The following is a 21824-nucleotide window of genomic DNA, read 5'->3' on the forward strand; positions in this document are numbered from 1 at the left end:
CTGCCATGTTGTGTCCCCAGAACCTGATCTCCAGGGCTTTGCATGCATGATTCCGTAAAGTGCATTGAACTCTCCCAAAAATCTAAGGTACAAACACTTGTCACTCATGTACAGTCTGGAGCCTCCTAATTAAGGTCTTCAAATAACATTCATTCGTCCACGTTGCCCAGCATCAAACTACGTGCGTGTCGTATCGTCGCCTCTGGCTAGTACTTGGTAGTGGCTGCAGTCTCTTCTCTATTGGGATATAAACGTTCGCATATCCGATGGTTGTTTGATCTGTTAAACAAGCAATTCCTTTTGATCCCATTTCGGCACAAGAAGACTCGTCACCACCAGATCAGTGGCTTACTAGCCGCCTTCCTTGGGTCAATCGGAGCAACGCAAGAGGCTGAGCTACTCTCATCCCATCGTTCCCACGCTTTGATCAGTCTCTCTTCAGGGTTTGTTCCCCTTGCGAGCATGTATTCATGAGTATTATGAGGCTAACATCATCACAGACTCCTGAACCTCCTAGCCATGGAGTTTGAAACCCGGCGCTATCTGCCGAATTCTGCTGTTCCTTTCTCTGACTACTATTCTCCTCTTCCAATTTCGCATACAAATAGAGTCAACGTGCGTGGGTACCCTACCGGAGGCCCTGTAGGTGGAGTTCACGGCCGTCTCGATTTGAGCCGTGATGAGCACCGAATCGAGGTTGGATCAGCGAGACGTCGCATAGCAGTCGCCGTATGTTGCCTCCAAGATCTGACCTATGAATTTTGCTGCCATATCAATATCCGTATCGTTTTTCGCATGATGTGCAGTCAAGAAACCCACATGAATCACCACTGACACTTTTTCTAGTGTGCGCGTTGTCGGAAGAGAAAAATTCGCTGCAGCGGTGATCCAGGAAACGGAGCAGGATGCGCAAGCTGCGCCATGGCTAATGTTGATCCGAGTCATTGCCAATTCCATAGAGTATGTGATCTCAGTAGGTGTGATCACTCATGCTGATCGGTTCAGGTCGGATCGGACCACGTACAGAAGGTGATCGATGGTATCAGTATGGCGCATAGCCTTACGAATATGTCCACTGCCAACGGTATGGTGCCAATATACTCGAACGACGGCAGTACTCCCTATCAGCGCCCAATGGCAACTCATCAGTACCCCCAAGTCGACACGAAGTCCGTTTATCCATCCACCTGGACTGTGCCCTACCAAGAAGATATTTCGCCAGTGGAGAGCTACCAAATAGATCAATCATCCATGTATCTACCCGATCCAACACCGATGGCTAATTCGAATGTATATGGGTCATCATATAGATGGAATCACCCAGTACAAAAGCAGTCCCATCATGTGCAGGCTTATGTGGATCCGGAAACGACTTATTCGGCCAGCTTGCCATACATGCAGCCTTCATATCGCTCAAATGGTGCGCCTGATCCATTAAGTAGTATGAACCCATTACAAATGAACTTGCCAGAGAGGCCGAACATGCGCCAGTATCACGCATCAGGATCGGGTTCCACACAGAGGCTGCTTCCAATTCCACAGCCCAGCCCGGCTCAGAATTCCCGTGTCAGCTTCGACCTAGAACATAGTCAAAGACTACGATCTGGACAAGCAATAGGATCATCAACATCAGACGACAAAACTTCCTACGGAAAATCGTTGCTTGCGTGGAGCAACGATGGTGAAATTCCTATCCACGGGTCAGGAGCAGAATCGGCAGGTGCCCTCGAAACCATTACATCAGCCCATGTTCCCGCCATCGCGGAATCAGGTATGAGTTATCTTCCTAGTACAACGTCCATGTCCAGCGATGGCCTAGCAACAAGTCTTGCACCGCAAGTGCCACTCAACTTCAGCACTTCCGGCCTTCTTGATCCAATGAGTGTTACATCGCCAGCAACGACCTATTCGAATTTTCGCGAATGTCGTGCTTCCAAATCTGCCTCGGCTCAAATGGTACGCCGGAGTTCTCAAAACACGTATTACAGCTTTGACTCTGACCGATCTCCAAAACGCAACTCGGTCAGTGGTGGATCTTCTAACGAAGGGACATTGGCAAGCGGCCTCCGTTATCAGCCCCTCCCTTATTCGCCATCTCAAGGTTCTCCAGGGAACAAGAAGTCGAGACGTGATGTGCTTTCAACCAGGCATCCTACAGCACACCGTGGACTAAATAATGATATGGACAGTAGCTTCCAGGCTTGATAATCATTTTTGATGCTTATCAAGACTACAATACGCGCGTCATTGAGCCTAGCTTTTTGGAGTCGGTAACATAGCTGCAATTCGAGGACCGGCTAGCGATCGAATACGCATGTCGGGCGTTCTTTTTCCTTCTCATGCTCTGTTGGCACGAGTGCGATTCATCAGCATACTTTCAACATGGAGCGATTTTCCTTGGTTTCGCTCGCCATGTTTACAACCCTGCTCATGCACGTTTGCATTGGTGTCTTTTTCAACAACTGTCTGGCGTACCTGGGACATGTACAACGCAGATTGTAGCCTTCATGGGCATTTTCTCTTAGTTCCACATTATGATTGTCTCTTCCAACATTGTCACATATGCATGTTACTCGTACCATTACCGGTTAATGGCGACAGGGTCATACTGCACATCATCTCGAGCATTTACTTGCGGACGGGCTCTTTCTTTACTGTATGCATTGCTTTTAGCATCAGTATTACGTACCGATACGATTATCTGTACGCTTTCAGTAACATTATATCTCCACTGTATCGTCACATCACCGCCAGTGATGCCGATACACAACAAGTCAGGGCCACTCATTTAGACCACAACCAGATAATCATCTAATTCCGATTGCTGAACTTCCCAAATTGCTAGAATGTCGTCCCCTAGCTTTGTGTAAACGTATCACTGTACATGCATTCTCGAAGGTCACGAAATGTGCGATTTTCGCTTCTATAGTACCACTATCCCACAAGAAATCTTCCTGAGTATCGTACCATGGACACAAAGTACCACAACACCCAATAACACAGATCACACGTACCAGAAAATCTCCATCTAACACGACGCTCCATCACACACTCACTCACACTCACACTCACACTCACACTTACACTTACACACACAACACAACTTACAGCGCGTCCCGCACTCACACGCCAGCTCCCACGGTCGCTCAAAACCTAGATTCGAAGAAAGGTCATGAACAATTTCTCTCTGTACTACCAGTCCAAACAAGCATCACCCCTAACACCTTGCACGCCCGCCTACGCTCGTTCTCCCACCCCCACCCCCCAACCCCCGGCTCGATCCCCCGCCCCTATCCGCACCAGAGCACATTATGTCCTCACCGCCGCATCGAAAACAGTACACCGCCTTAGATACAGTGCACACCCGCATATTGCGAAACATGCACGTTCGCGCTTGCTTTAGGACCCTGCTGCAGGAACAGGGACTGCGGTCTTGTCATCAATTGTAGCACAGGGTCGTACATGGTACAGTACGGGGGTGAGTAGATGCATTGGACATGGGAGGGGTGTGAGGGAGGCTCCGCGGGGGTGGTGAGAGGCTGGAAGTACAAGCCGTGTGGTTCAGAGGGATTTGGTTGGTTGAAGGAGTGGGTGGTGTGTAGGTCGGTCCGGAATACGACATGGGGTGGGGTGAGGTCTGTGTGGGATGAGTGTGGGAGGTGTGGAAGTGGGCTGGAAGTGGGCTGGTATGGCCTGTATGTGAGGTTTGTGGGAAGAATGATGCCCGTCGTTATCAGATGGAATGCTGGTCTTTGTGATGTGCCTGGAGCTGAGTTTTTATGGGGGTGTAAGACTGGTGAAGCTGGTGGTTCGAGGGAGGAACGTCGCTCAAAACTAGGCATTGTGAATGTGCGACTGAATAATGGATTCAATACTGCTTGGAGCGACATGGTAGATGCTCGACATTCTTCGGGAGAGAAGTTTGGCTACTTCTGACAATATCTAGCTTGTTCCACAAGAGACCCCAATGTTTACAACTTTTGTGTTTTGATGTTTATGTTGCAACTTACTCTTGCACTCTGAATATTATGGCAAAGAATAGATAGAGGTGGTGGCTCTAGCATGGTAGTCAACGTGGATTTCTAGATGGTCCTCATCCTGGTGATACCTAGCTTTGTTTATATCAAACACTTAGTTGAACTTCTGGTAATGATTTTTGTATGGGAGTTTTGTTCATCATCGCATGTTACATCCTATGATTAGGTCTCTGTTAGTAAAATATCATCACTTCTCGATAAGGACGATACCATCAAAAAGTTACAGCAGCCAGTAATCAAGCTTGACAAATACATTGAATTTATTTGAGTATACTTTATTGCAGTAGATTTATTATTCACGAGGATTATGTTTACATTGCAGAAGACTTCGAATATGATGGTCGCTTGCCCAAGTGTTTAAAGTCAGAGAGATTAATCTTGCATGAAATATGGTAGAACGATTATAATTTGTATACAAATCTGTACAATAAACTCAAGATTGGAGTAGCAATACAAATGATTGATAATTTGAAGAATGCCAGTAGGTAGTGTTTGGGTGGGTGAGCTCGGTCAAGTAGCCGACTAGGTACCTAGGTACCGGTAACCCCGCAACTCCAAGCGCGGCTACAACACCGTGCTGTAATGGAGTCTTGAATGCATTCTTGGTGCTCTTGTGCTCGTATAGTAATCTGTCTGTGCATAGGATGAATTTTGGGTTACGGAATAACGACATGCAGAACTATTTCCGCCCGCTAAGTGGCTCATCGGCGGCGGAATGAATCCCTCTTCTTGTCAATGTCCCGGGCTCCGGTCCGTAAGTGCAGAGACACAGTCGCAAGAAAGGTTCACGGCCTCGGACATCCGGAGACACTTCTCCTCAAAACTGACGGGATGTGACCGACACTCGACGATTTTCCAACTACTACTTCTTGAGTTGATCCATGTCCGACGCAGATCAACGTGGTGTTGCAGCCTCTTGATCGTTTCGTTGATGTCTTCATTCGACTGTTGCGACTACCGTTACGCCCTTGTTCCTTTGTGGAGGTGACGGTTTGTAACATTTGGAAGGTCACACAGCAAGCGCGTCCAAGGAAGATAGTATATTGCGGGGTTGAGAGTTATTGACGTAGCAGCCTGCACGCTGGGGACTCCGTTGTAGGGAGTTGAAGGGCCTTGCAATGCACAGACGGATCTTCTTAGGTACGGTAAGCTGGCGGCCTCGCTAGTATGACTTGGTGTATACTAGTTGGTTGCAGCGAGCCTATCACTCGCTGTATCATATTGTAAAAAATACAGCATTACATGAGTCCCGTACGTCTCTCGAAATAGGGGGTGGCGCATGTCCATAGTTTTCAAGGGGGATCTTACCATCATGTGTAGCATTGTAAGGGAGAAAGTCTTCATCTCTAGGAACATTATAGATGGAATTTCTGTCACTCATCAGTTTCCGTTTAAAACAGACAGGTCACTCAGAAGTACCGGTAAAAACCTCTCGAAGATAACCAAAATCGATGAAACCTGCACCATAACTCCGTCTCATTTGCTGATATGTACACCAGCGCCACTAAAGCTGTCGCTATCGCCTCGGATTGCCTGACCTTGCTCCCTTTGCCTTCAGCCTTCTACTCATGCGCGCGGGTAGTGCGGAAGTCACGTTTTTTGCCACCCCTCAGCCGAGCGATACCGACCGTGGCGAGAAACCAACACCATGCAATGGAGAGCTTGTATAGGCTTGTTTTGCAGCAATTTTAATAGTTTCTAGTCTGCTACCTATAGAAGTTGTTCTAACCTCGATTCTTAATAACTTTTTAGAGTTTTTCTTAAAACCCACGAGTCTCTGTATTAATAGCTGCCTGTGGTAGCTGCTGCCATATTTTGGCTATATAGTGTGGTTGAGGATGCTAGGATTCGCCACGCCAAGCCCACTCACATGACTTCCGCACTACCCGCGGATACGAGTAGGCAGCATCTGTCTCAACAGATTTTTCTCATACTTCTATGGGTTTCTCATAGCCAATGACATTGGTCTTGCCTGCTACTAGCGACGTATCCGGTGGACCATCGCGCAGCTCAGCTTTGTTGTTAATTGCCAGCAAGAGATAAAGGTCATCCTATTGGTGTGTGCCTGTGGAAGAGATTGCTGTGCGACTTTGGCTGATTTGTAGAGGCAGACATGAACAATGGTAACAAAATCTTACAACCAACGACAGCCTACTGCCATTACATCCTGCTTTATGCAACATCAGATCGCTGTTAGCTATTGTACTAGTAGCATAACATAGATTATACGCACCCCTTTGGTTGTTGGCTCATTGGGGTAGACACTGTGGCGTAGGTAACAATCGCTTCGCCAGGCAACGACTGCTGCTCGAATTATAGCATACCGGTAATGGCTGTTGCACATTCATGCATTGTCAGCTCTGTTCGCTCATCCTCACGTCACTGTGCAGGTCAGCTGCGCCTCTCGCGGCCTTGGGCATTCGAAACGCAGCCTGACTTAACAATGAAGATGACCGGCCTTCCTCATCTCTAACTGAACAAACCGTTATTCAGCATTCACAACAAGCCAAGTAGTTGCTATTTCTACGCGCTGTGCGAGCGAGCCACAGTGCACTATTCTTCGTGCAGCCAGCCTGCTTCAGAGGTTCCGAGACTCCCTCCTATCTACCCGCGCAGATACCATAGACACATACCGCCCGATGCGACTACTGTATACCGCAAGCAATGGGAAACTTGAATGGACGGAGGACCTTATTGAGGATATTCCTCCCTACGCGATCCTGTCGCATACTTGGGAAAAGCACGAGGTGGTCTTCAACAGTCTGAAGAGCCTTGATAATGTAGAAGACATTGATGCAAAGTGGGCAGCTAGTTGGCGCAAGATTCGCTTCTGTGCACAACAGACAGAGCGTGACGGTCTGCAGTACTTCTGGATAGACACCTGCTGCATCGACAAATCAAACAATCAAGAGCTCCAAGGGGCGATCAACTCTATGTTTTGCTGGTATCAGAACGCACAGAAGTGTTACGTCTACCTTTCAGATGTCGAGTCTAACGCTCCTGATGCGGATAGTGAGTCGAGCCGGAGGTGGAAGCCGGCCTTCAGGAAGAGCAGGTGGTTTAGAAGAGGTTGGACACTCCAGGAACTACTTGCTCCTGCATCGGTAGAGTTTTATTCCAGTGATGAAGAACTATTGGGGGACAAGAACTCTTTGAAAGACACTATCCACGAGATTACAGGCGTTGCCAGCGATGCTCTGTTGGGGAAGCAGCTCTCGGAATTCAGCGTACAAGAGCGGTTCTCTTGGGCAAAAAATCGCCAGACGAGATACCCAGAAGACGAGGCATATTGCCTCTTAGGTATATTCGATATTCATCTTCCCCTGATCTACGGCGAAGGCAAAGAGCATGCCCTGAAGAGGCTTGATAAAGAAATAAGGGAGCCTTCCGCGTACGTCATGCGTGTTCAAAAGAACCTTGGAAAGATCTACAGTTGGCTCGGGGCGCCTGACCCGTCCACCAACTATCACAAAGCGGACAAGCAGCGACAGACTGGGACTGGGCTATGGCTGCTGAAAAGTGCAAAGTTCAAAGATTGGAAGGAGAGTGCAGCGTCGCAACTATGGCTGTATGGGATCCCAGGGTGTGGAAAGACAATCCTTAGCTCCACTGTCATCAAGGATCTGCAGCAGCATTGTCGTAATAACGTTCATATGGTAACGGCGTACTTTTACTTCGACTTCAACGACATACATAAACAGGACGCAGAGCTGATGCTCTGCTCGTTGCTCTGCCAGCTTGTGCAGTCTTCGGTTGTTGTACCCGAGAGCGTTGACGCGTTGTTCTCATCTTGCAACAACGGACAGCGAAAACCCTCTGCGAATGCGCTTTTAGAAGTAATACAGCAGGTAACAAAAGGGTTCACGCAAGTCTACTTTGTTCTTGATGCTCTTGACGAATGTGCACAACGCAAAGAACTGATGGATATGCTCGAAACAGTGGCTGGGTGGCAACTTGGCAATGTGCATCTGCTTATTACCAGCCGAAAAGAGCGGGATATCGAGGGTTCCCTGGAGGTTTACATCAAGGAAGAGGAGACTGTCTGTCTTCAGATGGACGTAGTAAATAAGGATATACAGCGATACGTTCGACAAAGGCTGTCTGACAATAAGCGCTTAGCGAAATGGAACAAGAACGCTGCTACTAGGGAGGAGATTGAGACAGCACTAATGAGTGGAGCTCACGGGATGTGCGTGTATTGACGAATTTCTCCGCAGAGTTGACACTGACAAGAATATAGGTTTCAATGGGTTGCATGCCAGCTAGACACGCTAGAAACGTGTTGCAATCAGACGATGTTGCGTAAGTCTCTTGCCACTCTACCCCGAACACTAGACCAGACATACGAACGCATTCTCTCCGCAATAAGCGACGAATATTCCGAGTATGCTATGCGCATTCTGCGCTGGCTGACCTTCTCTGCGCGGCCGCTATCCGTCGAAGAGATCGCTGAAGTTGTCGCCATCGATGTCGCGCGCGACCCAGCGTTCGACCGTGATGAGGTGTTAGAAGACCCGCTAGAAGCGCTCAACATCTGCTCTAGTCTAGTCACTATTACATCGAACAGGGCGAAAAGAGAATCAAGCCCTGTCAAACAAATCATTACTCTAGCACACTTCTCAGTGCAAGAGTACCTTGTGTCGGACAGGATCAAGCAAGGTTCAGCAAAGCAGTATAGCATGCAAGAGGTCGAATGCCACAACGTCATAACAACAGGTTGTCTGAAGTACCTGCTTCAACTACAGCCGCCAAAGTCAAAAATAGCCGTAGAGCAGGCCGCGTTGGCACGCTACTCAGCAGAGTTCTGGAGTAGCCATCTTCGAAAGGTAGAATACGAGATGGAAGATTTATGTCGGCTAGGCATCAGGTTACTAGACATTAAAGAACCTGCATTTCTCACATGGCTGCGTTTATACAATCCCGAGGATCCCTGCACGCAGCCAGACTTGGATAGGAGTCTAGACAGCGTGCCTGAGCCGCTATACTACGCATCACTGTTAGGCTTGAGTACAGTCACAAGACTGCTCGTCGACAAGGGCGCCAATATTAACGCACAGGGTGGAAACGAAGGCGACGCACTTTGTGCGGCCTCATCAAAAGGTCATAAGCAGGTAGTCAAAATACTGCTTGAAGCAGGCGCCAATGCTAAGGCGTGTATTATAGGACATGGCAGCGCTCTACAGTCAGCCTCAATTATGGGCCACAAGCAGGTAGTCAAGATACTGCTTGAAGCAGGCGCCAATGTTAATGCGCAAAGTCAACGATACGGCAGCGTACTACACGCAGCCTCATGGGCAGGCCATGAGCAGGTAGTCAAGATACTGCTTGAAGCAGGCGCCAATGTTAACGCGTGTATTCCAGGACATGGCAGTGTCCTGCACGCAGCCATGCATAGCAGCAACGTCCTGCACGCAGCCATACGTAGCAGAAACGTCCTGGACGCAGCCTTACGTAGCAGAAACAAGCAGGTAGTCAGAATACTGCTTGAAGCGGGCGCCAATTTTAACACGCAAACTCAACTACACAGCACCGTACAACAAGCAGCCTCGTGGAGAGACAATGAGCAGGTAGTCAAGATACTGCTTAAAGCAGGCGCCAATGTTAACGCGCAAAGTCAACCATACGGCAGCGTACTGCACGCGGCCTTATTAAAAGGTGACAGGCAACTAGTCAAGATACTGCTTAAAGCAGGCGCTGAGGTTGAAGTGTAGGGTAAAAAGCACGATAGAGCGCTGTCTATAGACAGCTGTTTATCTGGTCATAATTGAAGTGCTAGATCTTTCAGCCTCAAAGATGGTATCACTTAAATTTCAGGATACGTATAATCGGACCTTGCTCTCTCAGGCTGCGATTAGAGGCTGTATTGCAATATCCGACGATGAGGAGGGCCCAAATGCAGTGTGTAATGTGATCATATTGTCCTAGTCTAGGAGGATGGGAGCTATCTATGGGCAAGCACCGCCAAGAGGCTAAGCCCGTCACACGTGACCCAGGCGTTCATGACACAGCAGGAAGTGGGCAGTCTACGACGGGATCACGCCACAGCTGTCGTTTGACATAACAGGCATAGTATAACTTTCAATACGACGTTGAATTACAGCCATGTGGTCACGCTAGTGCATACCAAGAGGGGCAAGCGTTGTGCCCCGCGTTTGGCCGATCTATAACGTGATCCACCACCAAGCGCCCACCCCCACCAAGCGCCCACTAACACTGAAATTACTAAATTTTTAACACTAAATTTCTTAATAACTATAGCACCTATTAATAACGCGCTTGTAGTAATTAAATCCTTAACTCTTAGAGAAGATTTTATATACTTAGAAATAGTAGAAAAGTATAGTTACTTATAGTTAACCTTATCTAGATACTACTAGAAAATTTAGTAAGTATATACTACTACTCTACTAAATAGTTAAATACTTAATACTATATAAGAAAGTAAGCTTATAAAGTATATTAAAGAGCTTTATAGGTAAGGATTACCCCCTATATAGACTATTATTTAAAATTTTATAACTAAAATAATAAGGAATCTAGTAAGTAAAAATTAGGTATAGTGCTTTATTAACTACTATAATATTAATCTTATCTTCTATTAGGCTACTAGGCTTAATTATAACTACTTTAAAGCTAATTCTACCTTTAAGTATAGCTTATACTTTAAGCTTTTATACTAAAAAATAAAGTAATATAATATTAAGAGTTAGTATATCTATAATATAGATAAGAAGGGTTTTCTTATTAGAGTACTATTAAAAACTAAATATATATTTAATAAGAGCGCCTATAAGTAAAGAAAGATTAGAGCTATACTCTAGAATAGTAATAGGGAGTAGATTACTACTATAGCTTATATATACGCTAATAGTACTACTCTTACCTCTACTCTTATTTATTAGTCCTAATCTAGAGCTTTATAGGATACCTAGTTATAAGATTTTAATCTATTATAATACTAAGCTTTCTTTATAGGATTACTAAGTAAGTAGATAAGCTATACCCTAGGGGTATCCTAGCTTAAGGAGGTGTTTAATTATAAGACAAAAGCTAAAGCTTATACTTTATACTAGCTCTTTATCCTTAATAGCTATAGATCTTATATAATAATAAAGTTTATTAAGTACTATAATAAATATAAGATCCTACTTATAATATATCCCCCTTATAGCACTTACACCCTTTAGCTACTTAATATTATAGTATTTACTCCCTTTATAGCTTTATATAAAGCTTAACTATCTAGTTTTCTAGATAGCTCCTAAGGGCTTATAAGCATTACTAAGAGGGATTTCTACTAGTTATTTAATACTATATAAAGTAATACCTTTAAGGAAAAGCTAATATTAATAGCTTTTAAAGTAATAAGTATCTTACTACTTAACTCTAATATTATTTTTTTAAGGTTTAAAGTACTTATAAATAATAGTAACTAGCCTTCTTTAAGTAATAGTATAACCTTAATATTAAGTATAAGTAATTAGAGAAAGATAGAGTAGTTACTCTATAATACTATAATTAATATCTATAATAAATAGTTAAAGAAGCTTAGCTAGATAATCTATACTATATTAGTAAGAAATACTCTACTTAACTATAAAAATAAATACCTAAGGGCTACCCTAGCTAATAAGAAGAAGTATAGGAAGTATAGTAAACCTCTATTATTACCCCTTAATAATAATTATAGTAGTAGTACCTAATTTATTTTACTATTAAAGGTAGAGTAAGTATTTAAGCTTTAGGAGTAAAAGAACCTTAAAGAATAAAAGCTATAATACTAAAAAAGTAAAGTAATTAAGCTTTATAAGTAATAAAAGCTTACTAAAGCTTAACTTATAAAGGAGTGTTACCTAAATTAAGTAATTACTAAGAAGGAGTAGGAGGAGAAAGCTACCTAAAAAGCTACTATATATAATAAGTAGAAAACTACTAAGTAACTAGAAAAGTAACTCTAAAATAATATTAAAATATCCTAAATAGGTAAGAGGTAAATCCTTAAGCCTTCTACTATTATACTAGCTAAGGTAGTTAATAAGGAGCTAGTAGAAGAGGATATAGTAGTAGAGGTAACTTTATAGCATAGGCGCCTAATTAGACCCCCTAAAAAGCTGCTTATATAATCTAAAATATTTAATCTACTCTAATAGATCTAATAATTGCAACTCTAAGAAATCTTGTAATAATAGCTATTGTGGGTGGCGCAATATCCTTATTTAGTGGGTGGTGGATTTTGGTGTTGGTGGGCGCTCGGTGGGGGTGGGCGCTCGGTGGTGGATCACGTTACCAGGATGGGGCTGGAGACATGCTCGGAGGGCAATGGTCCGATAGACCGGTACAGTCGAGTCATGATCACCCGGCCCCTACGTCAAGTAACCTTTTGGAAAGTAGTAGCTCCGAGGTTGGGCAGATCAAGGAAGTAGGCCCGTCAAGCTTGGGGAGCTTTATAAGATGGATGTACAACCCAATGGCTCGCGTGGTAGCTTGAATCCCCAGGTTCTGTGTAGATCAAAATGTTCGGAAAAAGGATATTGATCGCTTTGGCGACTGCTAATACTGTTGCATGGGCTACATTCCTCCCAGAATCTGCAAGCGATAGCCACTTCCGTTACAACTTGCGGAAGCGCGCTGACAATGGAACCTCATTCAATGGCCCATACAGTACCAGTGGAAGGGATATCGTCGACAGTAGAGGCGAAAAGGTAACATGGGCTGGAGTCAATTGGCCAATGAGTGGTAGGTCATGCAAGATGTTTGGTTAGAGAGATAGCTAACGAGGATTCTCAGGCGAAACAATGATTCCTGAAGGTCTCGAATGGGCATCAGTAGAGGAGATTCTTGATGATATCGCTGGTGTTGGATATAACTACATCCGCATGTAAGATTATCTTGAAGCATTTGAATCGCAACCGCGATGCTGATGATTTTACCAGGGGCTATGCCATTGAAATGATCGACCAAGTGTATCATAGAAATGGCTCAGACGTCCCTCTCGAAGTTGCTATGATCAATGCGCTTGGATACGTCAACGGGTGAGTTTTCTGACATCTCTTCGATCGAATCACCGACTAATATGCAAACAGCACCAAAGTCACAAACGAGATCATCGCTCGGAATCCTGGTTGGACCACCCAAACCACTCGTTTTGAGATCTGGGACGACATTACGCGCCTTGCTGCTACCAAGGGTATCTTCATCAGCCCAGACGTTCACACAGGCAAAGCACAATGGTGCTGCTCCCATATTGATGGGACAGCCTGGTTCGACGATATCCACTTCAACGCATCAGACTGGCGCCGTGGTCTCTCCTACGTTGCCAACTGGGCCAGGAGCCACCCCAACATCGTCAGCATGTCTCTGCGCAACGAGCTCCGCGAATCCTGGAACGTCACGAACTTGTACTACAATTGGCAAACACTTGTTGGAAACATGACTCAGGGTGCTGACGCGATCCACGAAGCCAACCCCGATATCCTCATTCTGTGGTCTGGCATGCAGTACGGACAGGATGTCTCGGCTCTGACGAGCGGCAAGAACATCCTCACAGCACCTTGCTACAAGTGCACTGCCATCCGCGATGCTGCTCGCCGTGAACCAGAATACTTCAACCTCGATGATCACCCATGGGCGAATAAGGTTGTCTACGAAGTTCATTTGTACAGCATGAGCGAGGACGTTGACACAGGCACGTGCCCCATCATCCAAGCCAATCTCTTCCGCAACGGCTTCAACGCCCTAGGAATAGACGCACCAGCCGCATGCAACACCACCAACGACTGTCCCAAAGCCATTCGCGAAACCCCAGTCATCCTCTCCGAGTTTGGCAGTGCCCAAGACGAAACGCTTTACAATGCTACACTTCAGAACTGCCTTCGCGAGTTCACCATCGACAATGGGATCAGTTGGATGATGTGGTCCGTTGCTGGTTCCTACAGGATTAGATCCGGTGTCCAAGGTTTCCCCGACACATGGGGTCTGACGAATTATGACTGGACGGGCTGGAACTATGCGGAAGGCATTGAGAAGTTTTGGAAGCCTTGGGTTAGGGCGATGAACCCTACCAGAATTGGTTGAATATCGATCAGATGTAACGCAGAAAGATGTTGAGTAAGATTACAACATACTAAATGACTTGTTGTCAGGTGGTTCCTCCTTCCAAATCATAATGGTGCACTATATCTTTGCTCGCTCAACTGACCGTGAGCGAAAAAGCATCAACATTGACAACGGTTTCATTCAGGGCCGAAAATTGAAGTGATATTAATGCATGCAACTTTCTGTTCTAGACCTCAGACTCTAGCATATGGGCCTATACAGCCTCGAAGTAAGTGGAAGCGGCCGCCTTGAAAGCTCCGTACATGAATCATCGACTGCAATTGCTTGTATCAAGGTATAACCATTGACTACATATACTGTAGACAACAACGCGGCTAGATCATTTTGGGTAGCTATATTTACGCCTTACTATCATAGCTATGAGTAGCTATTACTAGATTGGGGCATAATTGACAGGGCCAACACCGTAGGTTCAAGCGAGAGTTCAAGAGGGTTGCAGTCTGATAGATTATACCGTGCAGTAATCGTCTGTTGCTGGCTTGAAATACGCCTACCATTACTTAGCTAAAGTAGCAAAAAGTGTCCATTGAATAGACACGTTTTGGCAACTGGATAATGGTATCGAACTCTACTTTCGTCACCGCGGTGTGCTAGTTCCACTGCCATGGTAGGAAAACTGTAGATCGTGCCCAACATATGGGGACTACGTTGAGAAGTTTCCATCCTACGAGGCCGTTGGTAAGACTATCTATGAGAAATTTGGAATGGCGATGACTTGAAGTGGATTAATTGTAGGGAAAATTTCATGTCCATTATTGACGGTTATAAACGTGCGTTCCTCGTGATCTGCAGCAGCACAAACGACGATAGCTATTCATCACCGAATTTCTTCCCCATACAACCGTAGAACATTGACGGTCAGTTTGACTACCTAACCCGTATCTTTTGTGGTACTATTTCAAGTGGGATATCATATGTCTTCCGGATTTGGGCAGTCACGCCTTCTACTTCGGTAGGTCAGGCTTAATCTATGTTGCATAAACACTGAATTGTGGTACTGCTTAGGTTCTAGCCGGCTGCAATTAAATATGTAGCGACAATGTATTCTGGGCTAGTTCGAATTCCATTTACATAGAAACTAGCATTATCTACACTACCTCCCCTAGACCCGTCATTTCAGGTGATATGTTCATACCGAGGGCCATTTATAGGACATCCATCTCTCCAGCGTACGATTCCAATTACCGCTTCCAAGCTGAATATGTACAAAGTGATCCAGATACTGCTTCCACACAACATCTCGCTCCACCATATAACCCAGCTCTTCAAATGTAAACGTCGCATTCGGATTAACAATGCAAAGCACGCCCGGATGTAACCGGACCTGCAATTCAACCTCGATGATATCACTAATCATGGCATCGGCATCGCCGTCCATGACAGCCTTGTAAACGGCATTATTGTCTTGCACCAAAACAATGGTAGCCGTCTTCAGATTTGCCCGGTCAAACGCCTCATTCGTGCCTCCGGGGTTAACAGCGACTTTGACACCGGCAGTATCAATGGCCGCCAGAGACGAGAACTTGGCGAGGTCGGCACATCGCACGCAGGCGGCCTTGCCCACGCGCTGGATTGCAGTGGAAAAGAAGACTTTTTGCGCACGGGCTAGGGTGATGCTGACGCCGCTCATGGCGACGTCGAATTTGCTTGCTGCAATGTCCGCTGTGACATTTGCCCAGATAGTGGGGACGAACTCGACTGGACGTGGGAGACCGAGTGAGTTTGAAAGCGACTGGGCCAAATCGATATCAGCGCCGATATAAGTGGTGTTTATGGCTGGTGTTGTCGCAGGCAGAGCTGTTTGGTTGGCCACTTTGTAGGAGAACGGCTTGTAATCTCCGGTTGTGCCGACTTTCAGGTAGCCACGCGCAAGGATTTTATCGAGAATGGAGGTGATGTTGCTGTATGAGGTCGGCGTTGAGTAGCTGGGAGGAGTTAGTTTTAAGACTTTCTAGGTAATCAGGCAGGGTAGGGCATTTTACTTGGGGGAGTACTCGCTGTTATGCACATTGTTTCCTCTAGAGGCGGTGGCAAGAGGGCTGACGAGCAAGCAGGCTGCAACGAGTATTGAAGTAGGGTTCGGCATCTTGATAGATGTACTCAATTGCCACTGTCAACCTTGTAATGGACATTGTCTGAAATCCGGGGAGATTCCACTTGGTCGTCCTGATCACGTGCGGCCTCCGCAATCCCGTTTTTTGGGAGCTCCACCAGCCTTCAGTAGAGCCTCCGCAACTTGGCTCTTATCAGAGGTATCTTAACCCCTTTGATCACGGCCCCGGATTAGCAGAGCCCACAAGAGCCCAATCATGCCATCTATAGTCTCAATTCCGTCTGCTTAGTGTCGCGATGGTCTGCTAGATGGAAAATCTAGTCGTGTCTTGGTTAGAGCGGACGATAACTGGGTGCCGTAATTAGACTCCGAGGTCATTATTCCGACGAAAGCCCGTTCTGGGGTTTAGGTAGTGTCTTCCAACTTCAGACTGTGCAAAGTACCATATCATGTCTACCATAAGTAACTGTGTGGCACTAGAAGACGTCGAATACACGTATGCTATACAATAGTGTATCAGAATTGTAATTCCCATGCAAAAGACCATCTCGCAGCCCGTTGATTTTGCGGTGCCATGTTCAACCAATCAAATCGTGTTCACCCCAGTTACCCTTTTCGGGAATCGCAACTCCGTCGCCGCAACAACAATTTGTTTCCCATGTTCATGCTCGCGTAAGTACACTTATCCAATTCCACACACAGCACCACCGTCCCCTCATCGTCTTCCCATCGCCCATTGCCTATCTCGAGCTAAAAGACTCTTCCTTGCGTGCTTTCGAGGAAATAGGCGGACCTCCCCCCGCCCTCCTCCAAGAAAAAAAATATGTACCGGTAGGAAAGAAATTCACCCTAGCATCACCATCACCATCACCATCACCACAACACACCAATCCCTAAACAGCCAAACAAACAAACAAACAAACACACCAAAACCACCCCACGCACCACGCTCACCCGCGCTACAGCACCCTATCCATACCTAACAACCCACTCTAGACCCAAACCCCAGCCATGCAAATCTCATTACCCCCGCTTCCTAACCTAAACTTTAACAATCTAAACGGACGGATAAATCGCAATCCAACATGCAATTCCAATGCATTCCTCATTCCAACTCTGTCCTTTATGAACCCTGTGGCCTAAGTAGGTTCTAGCAAGCGAGTTGGAAATCAAGGGTTGGCTTAAACCGATCCCAGAAAATGTCAACTAGGAAAGGTAACCAAAAAGGTAAAAAAAAAAAAGCCACACGCCTGTCCAATATTGCATTCCCCCCCCCCCCCCCTCGCCTTGGCCCGGGAACGTTCACTCCAACCCAACCCAGCCAGCCCAACCATGCGCCCAACAAACCCCACCACCTGGACCTGCAAAAAGCGTCGATATGAACAAATCTCCTCGTCAAGCCTTGCCACTCTAAAAGAAGATGAAAGAATTGTGATGGGTGCGGTTAAAGGTTATACTGTGCGAAATGCAACAGTAAGCATAAAGTGTCATTCATCCCTCTCACCCCTTCATATAATTCCTATCCTTCCTATCCTTGCTATTAAAACGCCCCCCTCCCTGCCGAAAGCATTCATCATATGCATCCAATGTATAGAAAAAAATAATGTTTGCCAAAAAAACAACCTGGAAAAGCAAGAAGAACGGACAAAAAACACGTCCTTAAACAGGCCAAAGAAATCATCCAAGAAGCAAAAAACAATACAGGAGCGGAACAAGGAGCGCTAATTGGGTATCGAGCCTATGCTTTTTTCGCCAGACCAAGATAAAAAAAATGATAAAAGAAACAATCAAGCCGAGCAATTAACCAAAACAACAAAACACCTAGCTTGTCTCAAATGCCCAAGGGGAGAGAGGGAAAAGAAAAGAGCCAACACCACCAATTCACCATGCCCACCAACCTTCGTTTTACGACAATGGAGAAGTAGCAGGCGAAATGGCAGGGGAATCATCTGGCCGCCTAGACTCGCGATCTCTCGCTACCATGGTAAAGGGTGCCACTGTCTGTGTAGTCATCGTAGCCTGTGGTTTCGTTGATTTTGCTGATTTCGCATTCGACGCAGGAGCAGGCGCGGATTGGCCCGCTGGAGACGTGGCTTCTGCGTCTTCTTCAAGAATGGTGGGACAGTATGTTTTGAGCACGTGCTTGAGGGCAGGACGGCGGATGGGTTTGGAGAGGAAAAAGTCCATGCCCGAGTCTAGACATTCCTGTTGTGTGGGGTTAGTTGCAGGGCAATAGGGGATTGGGATTTGGGCACAGGGGGCAAGGTGCTTACTTTGACGTTACTCTCCTCCGCATACGCCGTGAGTGCTACAATGGGGGCGGAGAAGCCGGATTGTCGGATCAATCGTGTGGACTGCAGGCCATCGAGGTTGGGCATCTGCACATCCATAAAGATGAGGTTATAAGGGCATTGTCGCTCCATGCTCTCCCGCACTTTATCTAGTGCCTCCTGGCCGTCCTTGGCTACAGTTACATCGTACACGTCTTCTAGCTTCAGCATTCGCAAGACGACTTCCTGGTTGGTTTTGTTATCTTCAGCCACGAGGACTTTTACTTTGTCGCCACGTTTAGTGGCTTCCGCTTCTACACGCTGCATAGCCGCTGCCTGTGAGCCTGGCGATTGAAGAGGGGCATTCGAGGCGAAGAATGGTTGACTCAGCCCAACAAGGCGAGGCTGGTGGTCTGCATCGAAAGGCACTGGACCGCCGCCTGTTGCCGTGTTACAGGTAGGCCCGCTCGTAGCAGAATGCACGGAACGGACTGAGAGTGCTTCATCAGCACGGCCCCGTGACTCATCGTTTGATAGACTGTGGCGTGGCGTTGCAGTGTCCAGATTGACGTTTCGCGAGCTGGCTGTACTGTCTGCTCTACTTGTGAGGTGCTTCAATGGAATCACCATTGTGAATACACTGCCATGGCCGACTTCGCTCTTCAGCCCGATTGTACCCTTCATCAAACCAGCTAGTTGAGAGCAGATACTCAGACCCAGACCTGTGCCCCCAAATTTCTTGCTGAGACCCAAATCACCTTGAACAAAAGGCTCAAAGATCTTGGCATGGATATTCTCAGGGATGCCTGGACCAGTGTCTTCGACTTCGAACTCGAACGATAGCCATCGTCCCGGAGGTGGTGTTGCTGCTCTCTCCTGTGCCATGTACTGTGAATATGCCGTTGGCTTATCGTGGGCATTGATGACATTGGCGGTCTCGTAGTGGGTTGGGGTGGTCATCGAGATGGATCTTGATACAGATCCGACTTCTGAAGCAGACGCCCGTATACGATTTTTCGAATTTCGCATAGAGCTATTGCGCGACTGCAGCGAAGCTTTTCGACTATCCGACATGTGCGCCTCGCCAGAACACCGGATGGTGAGCGTGACTGCGCCGCCTGCTGGAGTGAACTTGAGACTGTTCGATACCAAGTTGATCACGACTTGAAGTATCCGGTGTTGGTCTCCATATAGCACCATATCCTTCAAGCGGCCAAGCCCAAATGGGCCCAGATCCCCGGCCCCACTTGGTCGGCCATTCTCGTCCAGATTGCACTCGTAGGGCCCTTCAAATTTCACAGCCATTGAGATACCACCATCTTTGGCCTGCTTATCGAAAATAGCGAGGACTTGTGAGCTAATGTCTCTCAATCGGAACTCTTTCTCATCAAGACTCAACTGTTGGCCAACCTGGTTCTTGCTGCCAGTGTAGTCAGTATACAATCTATTTGATCGACCGTCAGAGTAAATCAACTCACCTGAAAGTGAGCAAGTCTGTCAGCAGGTTCAGTAACAAATCCCCACTCTTATAGATGATGCCCAAAGATCGCCTCAGTTTAATCGGATCATCTTCTGACATGCAAACAGCGCACATGCCCAGAATGCCGTTGAGAGGCGTTTTCAACTCGTGGGAGATGTTGGCGATGAACAAAGTTTTGCTCTCATTAGCAGCTTCAGCCGCCTGTTTGCTCTGTTCCAACTCCGCCGTTCTTTGCGCTACTCTTTCTTCAAGCCGTTCATACTGCATCATGAGTTCGTCCGTCATCTCATTGAAAGTTTTGGTCAAATCCGTGAGCTCGTCGTGGATGAGGTGCTTGCGGTCCTTTACTTTACTAGGAATGCGAAACTGTTTTCTCCGCTCAGCGTCCCGCTTCTCCGCCTTGTTGACCTTTTGATTTCTACGATAGTGAATGATGGATCCAAAGAAGCCTTCCTTCCGCGCAAGGGCGCCATCTTCCGAGTCATTAGCGCCGTCGTTTTGCGAGCTGATGCTATCATTGTCGAAAAGATGGGGTGCGACGGTCCGCTTGGTGGCATCTCGAAGTCGTCTGATTGGACGACTAGAGTAATGGGCAACAGGAAAGGCGAGGATAATCATAGCACCCATGGTGCCAAAGACACAGGCGATGATGAGGTTGCGGAGACGGTAGATGGGAGCCCAGACCTCACCATGGCCCTGTTCCACAATGATCATCCAATCCACCATGGGACTGTTGACGACAGCATAGCCAACAGCAACATTATCCCCATCTTCATTCTTCGTCGAGATGATGCTGCCTGCATTATTTGTGGCACCCGTGGGCTCCGAGTAGCCTTTGCGAATAGCGGGGAACTTGCTCCAGCTGAACGGTGGGGGGTCTAGTGCCGTGTCCGCAGCACCGTGCCGTTTGATCGCTTGTCTGGGAGTGGGCGGCACAAGGAATCGCACCTCGAAATCTTCAGGAGGATTGGGATCCGCGGCGTCGTAGAGGTAGTTTGGGGGCAAAATGTTCGTAGCATTGTTCGGGCCAAACAATAGAGTGAGGCCACTGTCATCCAGGCCTTCGAGTGCATTGATCACGTTGGTAATGAGCGAAGCATCCAGTACTGTGGTCAGCCAGCCCAATGTCTCGATATTCGAAGTATTGTTGATGATCGGCAGAGTCACTGAGACAAGGCTTAGGTACTCATTAACGCGGTACGGCCCAGAAAAAAGATAGCTTGTGTTGTCGATTGTTCGTCCCTCGTAGTGGGCTTTGAGTGTATCGAAGGTCGAGTTGAAGCGTATCGGCTCCACGGTGAAGGCAGGATAAAGTTCGGGAATGAAACCCTCGGGACTGCCTAGCGTTACGTTTTGTCCGTCTGGACCCTTGAAGGGAAGAACAACATTCGCAACGGTATTAGCGGTCCGACTGAAGAGCACCCGCGAAGACGAGTTGAAGGCGTATATCCGTGCTTGTATGGCGCCACGAGCCTTGGCGTCTCCAGAGAAGATGGCATCGTAGTCCTCCGCGGTCCGCTGCCAGTTGCTTTCTGAGTCATTGCCGCGATAGTAGCGTTGGAGGGCGGATTGTGGGGCCAGACGGTTGGCAGCCTGTTGAACGAGGATTTGCATGAGGGCCAGATTGGATGATAGCTGAGCCGCTTTCAGCGAAGCTGTCAAGGTCAGACGCGTGGCTCGTATGCCAAGAACAAAGTCGTGGTTTGTGATCTAGGCAAGATTAGACGGTTCCTACAGCATTGAGATACCCACAGCTATGTGCATACCCAAGTGGCAATGGCTATGACGGCCAGGCCGATCATAGACGCCAGCAGGACCAAACAGCCCAGTTGCTCGCGAATGGGTATCCGCATCTTGACCATGACTCG

At 47.0% G+C, this 21824-nt stretch overlaps 7 protein-coding genes across 7 annotated transcripts; 4 read left to right on the forward strand and 3 right to left on the reverse strand.

The window, feature by feature from the left end:
- Positions 1-519: 519 nt before the first annotated feature.
- Positions 520-2205, forward strand: IAQ61_001081 (uncharacterized protein; the record flags this gene model as incomplete). The annotated part of the gene is made up of 2 exons (XM_066094964.1): positions 520-729; positions 1027-2205. 2 exons carry the CDS (start codon positions 520-522, stop codon positions 2203-2205), a joined length of 1389 nt encoding a protein of 462 aa, XP_065955272.1.
- A 1281-nt stretch (positions 2206-3486) lies between these two features.
- On the forward strand, positions 3487-3936 carry IAQ61_001082 (uncharacterized protein; the record flags this gene model as incomplete). Its single annotated transcript, XM_066094965.1, has 1 exon — positions 3487-3936. The coding sequence occupies one exon, from the start codon at positions 3487-3489 to the stop codon at positions 3934-3936; it is 450 nt and encodes a 149-aa protein (XP_065955273.1).
- Positions 3937-5046: 1110 nt separating this feature from the next.
- On the reverse strand, positions 5047-5517 carry IAQ61_001083 (uncharacterized protein; the record flags this gene model as incomplete). The annotated part of the gene is made up of 3 exons (XM_066094966.1): positions 5047-5172; positions 5346-5407; positions 5457-5517. 3 exons carry the CDS (start codon positions 5515-5517, stop codon positions 5047-5049), a joined length of 249 nt encoding a protein of 82 aa, XP_065955274.1.
- A 390-nt stretch (positions 5518-5907) lies between these two features.
- On the forward strand, positions 5908-9753 carry IAQ61_001084 (uncharacterized protein; the record flags this gene model as incomplete). Its single annotated transcript, XM_066094967.1, has 9 exons — positions 5908-5935; positions 6071-6094; positions 6149-6160; positions 6531-8226; positions 8278-9148; positions 9201-9247; positions 9295-9346; positions 9605-9692; positions 9749-9753. 9 exons carry the CDS (start codon positions 5908-5910, stop codon positions 9751-9753), a joined length of 2823 nt encoding a protein of 940 aa, XP_065955275.1.
- Positions 9754-12550: 2797 nt separating this feature from the next.
- IAQ61_001085 (uncharacterized protein) lies at positions 12551-14111 on the forward strand (the record flags this gene model as incomplete). The annotated part of the gene is made up of 4 exons (XM_003841139.1): positions 12551-12773; positions 12825-12915; positions 12971-13069; positions 13121-14111. 4 exons carry the CDS (start codon positions 12551-12553, stop codon positions 14109-14111), a joined length of 1404 nt encoding a protein of 467 aa, XP_003841187.1.
- A 1139-nt stretch (positions 14112-15250) lies between these two features.
- Positions 15251-16263, reverse strand: IAQ61_001086 (uncharacterized protein; the record flags this gene model as incomplete). The annotated part of the gene is made up of 2 exons (XM_003841138.2): positions 15251-16078; positions 16136-16263. Coding segments are annotated over 2 exons (924 nt in total), but the record flags the coding sequence as incomplete, so codon positions are not given.
- A 1229-nt stretch (positions 16264-17492) lies between these two features.
- IAQ61_001087 (uncharacterized protein) lies at positions 17493-21818 on the reverse strand (the record flags this gene model as incomplete). Its single annotated transcript, XM_066094968.1, has 4 exons — positions 17493-18411; positions 18480-19896; positions 19955-21666; positions 21723-21818. 4 exons carry the CDS (start codon positions 21816-21818, stop codon positions 18112-18114), a joined length of 3525 nt encoding a protein of 1174 aa, XP_065955276.1. The 3' UTR covers positions 17493-18111.
- Positions 21819-21824: the final 6 nt, after the last annotated feature.

Source organism: Plenodomus lingam (assembly GCF_022343315.1).
Source record: "Plenodomus lingam strain CAN1 chromosome Unknown contig_11, whole genome shotgun sequence".
NCBI classification, from domain to species: domain Eukaryota; kingdom Fungi; phylum Ascomycota; class Dothideomycetes; order Pleosporales; family Leptosphaeriaceae; genus Plenodomus; species Plenodomus lingam.